The 9,142-nt window shown below is 36.0% G+C and overlaps 1 protein-coding gene across 2 annotated transcripts; it reads right to left on the bottom strand.

Annotated features, from left to right (window-relative positions):
* Positions 1-420: 420 nt before the first annotated feature.
* LOC124847572 (SAC3 family protein B) lies at positions 421-8,597 on the bottom strand. Of its 2 annotated transcripts, none has more exons than XM_047325088.2 (13): positions 8,238-8,597; positions 6,881-7,114; positions 6,221-6,460; positions 5,871-6,124; positions 5,554-5,654; positions 5,243-5,458; positions 4,193-4,420; positions 4,020-4,111; positions 3,851-3,944; positions 3,367-3,459; positions 2,487-3,220; positions 2,273-2,387; positions 421-2,175 (listed from the first exon to the last, which is right to left on the bottom strand). In XM_047325088.2, the coding sequence occupies exons 1-13, from the start codon at positions 8,384-8,386 to the stop codon at positions 511-513; spliced, it is 4,215 nt and encodes a 1,404-aa protein (XP_047181044.1). In that variant the 5' UTR covers positions 8,387-8,597; the 3' UTR covers positions 421-510. The 2 variants fall into 2 exon arrangements, with proteins under 2 accessions (XP_047181044.1, XP_047181045.1); XM_047325089.2 differs by having other exon boundaries at positions 6,221-6,445; positions 8,238-8,596.
* Between the last annotated feature and the right edge of the window lie 545 nt (positions 8,598-9,142).

The raw sequence follows: 9,142 nt of genomic DNA, 5'->3' as shown, positions 1-9,142 counted from the left end.
ATATTATTATGTCTAAAGGATTTTATGATTGCTGAATTAAATCATATTTTCTTTTAAATTGATTGATGAAGTTATTTTATTTATAAATTATATGCATATATTTTACAATGTTGAATTAATATCGTTTTTCATATCTGAGCAGTGAGACTTACAGAAATCCAATTTGAGACTGTTGTTTCACTCATGCTATTTGAAGAATCAAAACACCTAAATGGTGTATAGATGCTAATAAATAGATTCAACGATATTTCTATATTAGTTATAAAATTAGTTATAAAATTAAAAAAAATGTTAGCAAACAACATATTTTTAGGAAAAAAAAATTATATTCCCATTTTATGAATACTAATGATTGTCATGGTTAGCATCACAATTCCATAAATTTTGATTTTATCAAAGGAAATGAAAAAAAAAATACAATTAACTATTGTACAAAATTTCCTATAAATCAAAATTTACTTTAGTTTAGGATAGATACAAGGAATGGTAAGAAGAAAAGTGACCTGGGTATTAGTAGTATAAAAAAAGCTTCTTATCTATGCTATCCTGCAGCAAGTTACAATGGTCCAATAGCTTGCTTAATTTGTCAGCTTCTGTATTTGGTTTGGCATTAGAAAATGTTGTAGCTGAATCCATGGTAGGTGATTTATCAAGCGGAAGATTGTTTTCAGAATCTGTCTGGTTAACAGTTCCTTGGAATACATCATTTGAAACCATCCTCGGAAGACGTTGAAGTGGTTGATGCTTAACGGGAAGAGGAGAGTTGCAGCTCACACTGATTATTTCATCTAAAGAAGTGTCTGGATAATAAGAAAGCCATGTTTCAGGACTCACATTTGGAAGAGCAACATGATGACGTTCTGAGATGTAGGCCATGGAGATTTCCCTGCTAGATAAACCCATTAAACGCCAGTTGAAAATTCTACGAAAAATCATACCCCAGTGAGGAATTACATGGTAATTTGAGCCACGTAGCTCAAGCCTGGCGCAGCTTTGCATTGTGACAGAAGCCTCTTTTGTTGCCAAAGCAATTCCCATAGTCTTGCTAGTATGAGTCAAGTACTGGATCAAGCAATTCTCAAGCTGTTTTCTCTGGTGCTCTATCTCCTGTCCAACTTTAGAACCTCTGGCTAACCAGGATAAATCACCAGGAAAAGTAGGGAGCTTACAGTTTTGCAAAGCACGAATAATTGGTTCAGTTTTCTCGTTTGAGCTCCATCCCAAAGTTGGCAAGCACATTTTCACTACTCTGTCTTCATCACAAAACTTGTCAAGTAAACCAATTTCTGGACAAGGCCAACCAGTGGGATTTGAACTGGCAGTAGCAGTAATTTCCTTTATTGAGCGATCTAAGGCTTCATTGAACAATGAGATGCAGTCATTAGGCCCCAAGTTGGAGTTGATGGCAATGCGCTGCCCACCTGGGAAGGAATTAAGATGGGCGTAAACAAGTTCTCGTGTTTTCACACAGCCAATGTTGGGTTGCAAGGGTGATTCACATGCCAGCCATTCCAGTCCTTCCCTTAATCGTGTATCACTGAAAAATCCGCTCAAGTGCTCCATCCGCTGGTTTTCGTACAGAAAAACAAGCAGAAACTTACTGATCTTCAATTTATCAATGTTTTGAAGGCCCAGCTCATTAGTTATAGCAGAAGAGAACCTTTCATCGTATGAGTGGCATAGAATCAGAAGAGGCAAGCAGGCCCCAGATGGAATTGACATCAGAAGAGTATGAAGACGAGACCTCTGAAGCTCCCATGAGATGTTCTCAGACACAAGAAACAAAACAGCACCTGCCCCAGATACTGCCTCATCTAGACTACCAAATGCTGTATCCCTAACTACAGAGAGGCAGCAGGAAGGATTGATGACAGATTGATTAGAAATCCATTTCCTCCATATTACCAAGCCAGGCGATGAAAAAACCACATCTTCATCACTTGAAGGCATGAACTTTGAGGTCAACCAAGTGCCTGCTCCCCCCATTTCATATCCAGTTTTCATCTGAGAGCATAGAATAATTTTCCAGCACAAGCATTTAGCATCTGGATTTCTTCTGCCTAATGTACTGGCAACTACATCAGAAACATTAAGTCTTGACCATGATTTCTCCTGTTTTTCATATCTCTCCCTCATAGCTATATCAATGTCAAACTTATCAAAGTTGCCAGGTCGCTACATCAAAAAAAGGTAACCGCCAAAGTAAAAAATAAATAAACCAAGTCAAAGATACAGGTTCATAGAAGAATCACAAAAATCCTGTCATACTTACATCTATATAATGTTGAATTGGGGGACCCAACGACATAGAGTCTAGTGCAGCATTTGATGCTAATTGCCTTTCTTCCCGTAACATTCTTAATTTTGATGCTCTCCTCCTCCATAACCTGACAAGAAGACAGTAAAACAGCATAAAAATAATAAATAGTGCAAACTTTTCATATGTAATTAAAAATATAATTCTGAAATGAAAAAGGCATAAAAACCTTAAGAACAACTTCAGCTTGGCCTCCGCTATTTCTTCATCTTGACAATTTTCACTAAATTCATTAATTTCATCTTCATGCTCTTGGTGAATAATTAGAGGCTCATCCTTGAATACAGCGTGGGACACAGGAGGTGGCACTGAAAAACTAAAACCTAATGAACTTTCCGGTGGAGCTTTTTTTGGTATAATCTCCAATGGCCTTTGTTCAACACTAAACTGAAAGTTTCTATTTGGAGAGCCTCTAGCAATCAAATCTGAATTGGTACCATTGAAAACACCAAATCTAGGAAGTTGTTGTTCAGGAATAATATTAGGAAAAGGAGAGCTCAGTGGTGACAGACGATGACCAGAGATATCTTTATCTTTTGGACTGTCTGGAACATCCTTAAATGCCTTTCTTGATACCTCAGGGGAGTAAATAGCCACGGCGTCTGGAATTTCCTCATCAGGGTTCTGGACAGAACTGTCATTTTTAACAGGTGAAGCTACCTGTGGTTCAGGCTTCCTCATCTGAATCTCTTTCATAGTCTCAACATGTGGTGATTCTGCTTGAATTGAGAGTGAAATATCTTCAATTATCCTTCCAGACCTTTTCTTATGCACAAGTTTTGAACACTTGGTGGGATAGTCAACATCAACATTGAGAAATGGACCTTCCTTCACCATGTAAGGTTCTTCAAATATTTTTAGCAAGAATCCGTGGTACTCCATGAGGCCCTCTATGCTTTCATCCTAATTAATACAGCAAAGGTGAATCTATGAGAAGGTTGGAAATTCATGAATGCAATATCCTGCCATGCACGCTCTCACCCACATTTCCCCTTGAAACAAGAAAAATGGGAAAATGAGACACATCCAAATCTATCTAATAAACATACCTCCATAGCAAGCCAGTTGGCAACATGAGCAACAGGGATTCCTTGGTTATTCTGTAGGCCAGAATGTAGAGAAGCAAGTGCCTGGGTACGCAACTGGTAAAGTAAGACGAGACATAAAGGTTAGGATTTCTTATACGAAGTTGCTTATTCACATCATAACCAAAACCACTAATAAAGTGAATTCCACAAAATTATTTCCACTAATATATTGCAGACTGAAAGGGATCGCATAAAATTAAAACGAAATTAATTTTACTTGGTTATCATTTTGATATGTATCATGTGATAGATATTCAATTATCTAGCAAAATGGAGCAAGATAAGATAGTGTAATTTTGTCTCCAATCAACTTCAGCAATTTCCTAATTGCCTGCAATGATTGAGTAAATACATTTCCAATCTGAGTGGCCGCCCTAAGCTTTACAAGGACAAGTACAATCATATGATTTTTATTGAGCACAAAATAGAAAACAATATCACATACCTTTGCAAAGTGAGCGTGCATTAGACATGCTTGAAGATAAGTTGCTTTTCTTGCAAGCCGAAAGAAGGCAATAAAATTACCAGTTCGGCATGCTCTGCAAAACAAAATCAGGGAATGTTCAGATTAAAAACGTACACACGCACACATAAACCTCAAAGAGAATTATGACCTTGCTACACTGCGGGCAAATAGAACTTCTGGAGTCTGCCTTATCTCTGGAGTCATCTTAGCAATTTCAAGGGAGAGTTCGGCAGGTTCAACCTAGCATGACTAGATTAGTTCCTTGGATTTCTTCATAGCAAATTAAATCAGACAATCAAAAGCACTACAAAGGCTACTTACTTTATAACCAGGGTGCTTATCCAATTTAAGAAGAGCATAATAGCCTCGAAACTCTTTTTCAGTCTGAATATTCATTCCTTTCTTTCTATGATCATCATACATCTGGAACAGTTCAACTGAAGTTTTGTTCATCTGCTCAATATTGAGATGAGCATCAAAGCCCTCTGAAAATCCTTCTCCCTTAGTGTAATCACATAATTCATGCATTGCAATGATATGTAATTTTATCTGGAACCACAGAAATCACAGCTTCATTAGCCTTCATAATCCTCAGATACTGCTTTGTAGCAAGCATATGCATGTTCTATATAATTATAACCGATATTTCAAAAGATATTCTACCAATACACAACTATGAAAGTGATAAACAACAAATTTATACATTTGGTATTGTCATAACCCACATAAATTTAATGAACTACGAAGAGAGAAACATGACATTATCACTTAAATAAGAGCAATAATGTGGCTTTTGTATGTATTATTGCAAGAAAAGCATGAATATTTGTTTTAGCATGTGATTTTGATTATACTATCGCTGTACTAAAAGTGATTAGGCTGAAAAATTGAAAATCAAGTCATCTGACAAGCTATGCACGCTACAGTGAGTCACTGACTAATAACTCGTGGCAGTCATGTTACAACACAAGACATGACTAAATGAAAAGGAAATTTTCTGAAGGAAAAAACTAACAGAGGCTAAATTTCAGAAAATATATAACAGTTGATACAACAAATCAAGATTAATTCAGATGTATAACTTTTGGACTAAGAAGAGACACTTGACTTTTAGTCCAAACCATGCAAGGTCTTTAAGTGCTAAGTTCATGATGCTAATATTTAATAGTGCACAGTGTTTCCATATTTTAGGGTGATAATGAAAGATGTGTATTTCTATTGGGAAGTTGTAAATCTGTAAAATCTTGCCCGAGGTTTTTCAATCTATGCTCCTTACTGTGTTCACCCATTCATAGAGGGATGACTAGAACCAAGGCTTAAGAACATGTATGGAAAAAAATAAATAATGATAACATGGCCACAAGGAAGTACCATCTGCTCCAGCATAGTAATAGCCCCTTGATTGAAAATGTGCTGCATTCTCAGGTCCATCCGAATTGCTCTCATCCTATCCCACAAGAAGTTATACACGCCAAGAAACCTCTCATCATAAGGCCGATCTAGCAATGTGAGTAGATAATCAATTGTATTCTTCAGGATGGGCATAGGCCGGATCAAACTGGCTTCCCTCTCAGCTGTTCTAGTATACTGACATGATTAACGATTTAAGTAACTAATAATACTTAAAGAGTAGAGAGCAATTTCATAGGAAAAACAGTACTATTTAATAATATGAGAATCACCTTCTTAACTGCAAGAAGTCTGCTAGTTACATTTCTATCCCCATCCACACGTTCATATTGGTCAAGATCCCCTTTTCTTTCACGCTCTCCCCTTTCTGACTCTGAAACACAAATCAAAATTTGGGCTAAATTTTTCAGGCGATGTAACATGTTTTCCCTAGTAAAAGAAATTCCAAAATGAAGTTAGAATTGTGGTTCTCTGAAAATGCCCTTCCCCATATTAAAAACAAATAAGGAATCTCAAATCTTTCATGAGATCTCAACATATAACAATTCTCACAGGTTCACTCTTGGATTTAAAATCTGAGAAAATATACCAGGACACATATCTGGACATAAGCCAATAATTACATTGGATGTTTCCAAGACTTCATTATCAGCAACAACATGGGCACTGCTAAAGTTGCTAGCTGAATCCACTAAATGCCCCCTCACATATTTCGGCTCCAACACAGACTGTTCAGATCTACTAGCAAATGCCTTCTGGTCGGGAATATCAACATTATTTTGCTCAGATCTGCTTAGCTCTACTTTGAACCGGGCTAAACGCTTGGCCTTGGCTAAAATTTCACTGCACAGCATACGAGGAAAGATACTTTAAAAATAAATAATGTAAGATAAAATAAATGCATGATGAACAAAAAATAGAGCCAAGCTAATATTATACCGTTCAGAGTTGTCTTCAGAGGAAATTAAGTTTCCTTCAAGGGTTTCATTGGCTGCAAATGACGAAGCAGGTGATCTTGTTCTTTTAGAAGCAGTGGAGTTCATGGGTTTGCCTACAGTGGCTTCAGGAACATTAAACGGAAAAGATTTCTGGTGAATTTGAGAATGAGGACCAGTCCTTGGAACAGTTGATGTGCTTCCCAGTCTAGGAGGAGATAAAGAAGGCCTGAAAAATGAACCACTAAACAGGCTCAAATAATTAGAGATGGGACCTCACATTTTTCTGGGAAGTCCTGGATTTAGGATGATTCTACACATGCACATGAGCATAAAGAGTCTAAAGGATTGTTGTGCTAACAACTCAACACAGGGAAACACCAAAAAGGGCAAATCAATCCCTTTCAATTACTCATTTCAGTTTATATAGAACCTTGAATTGAACAAACTGAGACTTGTATGGCATTTTCATGGGAAAAAGGTTGTTCATAATAAAGTTCAAAACAACAGGGCAACTGAGATAATTGCTTAAACTCCACCCCAATTTCGGACTGTCTTAACATATTTCTGCTCTATAAATACAATATTCCAATAAAAATGCCTAATAAATAATAAATTTATAGAATCATGATAGTATTACAGTTTATAGGTGATATTGTCTTACTTATTTATCGTGACAGGTTGATCAGAATTACCCAAATCTTCAACATCTGCATAAGATATAGGAGGCGATCTTCTCTCCGGATTTGGAAATCCTGAAGTTCTGGCTGTAAGACCAGTAGTGGAATCACGAGAAGAAATAAATGTTGTGGCTGGGGAAGGCCTTTGAGGGGTATGGGTCTCCAAATCTTTATAGAATATTTTCTGTTCATCACTCCAACTGGAAGAATCAATGGATCTGAAAGAGAATGTGAACTATGAAAATGCATCATGCAATGAACATTTTAAACATAAACTACACCCACAAAAAGAATGTCTAGTCTAAAATAAACATATGTTCGAGTTGGAAATAAATGCTGGTCAAAAAGTGCTCTTAGTTTTGCCATAACATATGGAATGGGAACTTTTATAGTGTCTAAAAACAAAAAAAAAATATTATCACCACCAAAAGTGTACATGGAATTGTTTGAATTTTATCCAAACCTAGTATTAAATATTACTCTAACCATGTTATCCCTGACAATATTTTCAGGGTTTAATGCCTTAACAGAAGTCAATACAAGGACATTAACCTGAATTTGAACAAAACAACGCATGCATTAATGGCCAAGACTTATCTCACTAGGTTGTGCTATTTTAAACGATGTAATAAAAAGTATGGGGGCTATTTTAATGGTTTACACAGATCCATTCAACAAGTTACACTGATATTTCACTCCGGTAATTTACTACCCAACATTCACTATCCCAAGAAGAGTACCGTAAGTGTTTTACTTGAACAAAAGAAATTCCATTCACAGATTCACTGACAAAGACGCTACACTACACCATCACAGATTACATCTGAAGCATTTCTCCATTTTATCTATCCAGCTTAAATACTACCTATGTTTAGCACTACATCCCCAGCAGTTGAAGGGTATTAACCCCAGATACCCAAATCATGCAATTCGTGGTATAATGTGATGTGATCCCCAATTTTCACCTCCAAAACACTGATAACATATAACATTTCTGACTCCCTATTCAATAAAATAACCCGAACACAACAAGGAGCCAAAAACGCTTGAACCCTTCCAAATGCAAGCAACAAATTACAGTTGCCAGACACCCTCGCTCTTCTTTAACAAAAACAATTCAAATCAAAATATAACCCTTTGCGGAAGATTCACATGTTCTAATATACAAGAAACTCTCGTAGCTCCAGAAAACAGGCAAGGGAAAGGGTTAAATGCAAATCGATTCAAATTCCTCATCCCATTTCAACGTGAGTACAAAACCCACTAACAAGATAAAGCTTTCAGGGTTTAAATTCAAGATATCAATGAAATGAAATAAAGGTTGTTGAAGAATTGACGTACCTGGGCGTGGATTGTGACGAAAAAGCAGGATCAGGTGAAGAAGTAGGAGGGATAGGAGAAGGGTTGGTGAAACCAAAAGAGTATGGAGAGTCGGATTTGGGAGGTGCACTGGGTCCTGAAGCCTTCCCGAATCCCAAATACGACGACATTCTTCTTTTTCTTCTTCTTCTATGAAACAACTATTCTGTTTTGGCACAGAGCAGAAGCTTCTTCTTCTTCTTCTAATGACCTTTTCTCCTTCTTCGCTTGGATTCGGGATAAAGAAGAAACCGAAAAACCAGGTATCGTTCTTCTTCCCTTCCCAGCGGGACTGAACTTTTAAAACTTCTATGGGTCTTATGAAAACTCAAGGTGATGAAGCGAGTGAAGAAATGAAGCAAGACTGTTCAGACAGGTTAAAATTTAAATTCTTGAAATTTTAATTAAGTTTATTTAGAGGAGTATTTATTTTATTCACAATATGATCAGGGAGCTAAAATGATAATCCAGATAATTTTGAAATGAACATAACATAGGGTAAGAAAAAAATATATAATGTAATAAGAAAAAGATAAATTATTAATCTGTATTTGACTAAAAAGTAAATAAACAAAAGTTACAGTAAAACGATATATTATAAAGGAAAAATAAATTTCATAAAGCAAGACTATACTTAAAGGTGTTAAAGCGGTAATCAGGTTCCCATAAGTAGTTAGTCATTTAGTGAGCCAACTCAACATGATTATATATTTGTAAACTGAAAATTTTCGAACCCGATTGATGGTGGGTTAAACGAATTGACTCACTAAGTTACTTAAATATATTTTTTTAAATAAAAAAATTATAATTTTTTAAATTTAAATCTAAATAAATTTTACTCTAACTCCAAAGACATTTTAAAATAAATATATAATATATATCATTTA

This window comes from Vigna umbellata, chromosome 5, assembly GCF_029865625.1.
Source record: "Vigna umbellata cultivar VRB3 chromosome 5, Vumbellata_1.0, whole genome shotgun sequence".
Lineage (NCBI taxonomy): Eukaryota > Viridiplantae > Streptophyta > Magnoliopsida > Fabales > Fabaceae > Vigna > Vigna umbellata.
This window is presented reverse-complemented; position numbering and strand designations above follow the sequence as displayed.

Excerpts from the sequence above, each read along its gene's own strand:
- LOC124847572 (XM_047325088.2), bottom strand. The coding sequence starts at position 8,386 with ATGTCGTCGTATTTGGGATTCGGGAAGGCTTCAGGACCCAGTGCACCT. Across the intron at positions 7,115-8,237 it reads TCGTCACAATCCACGCCCAG|ATCCATTGATTCTTCCAGTT; the intron begins GTACGTCAATTC and ends ATTCTCTTTCAG. Across the intron at positions 6,461-6,880 it reads CAACCTGTCACGATAAATAA|TGGTTCATTTTTCAGGCCTT; the intron begins GTAAGACAATAT and ends GAGCCTGTTTAG.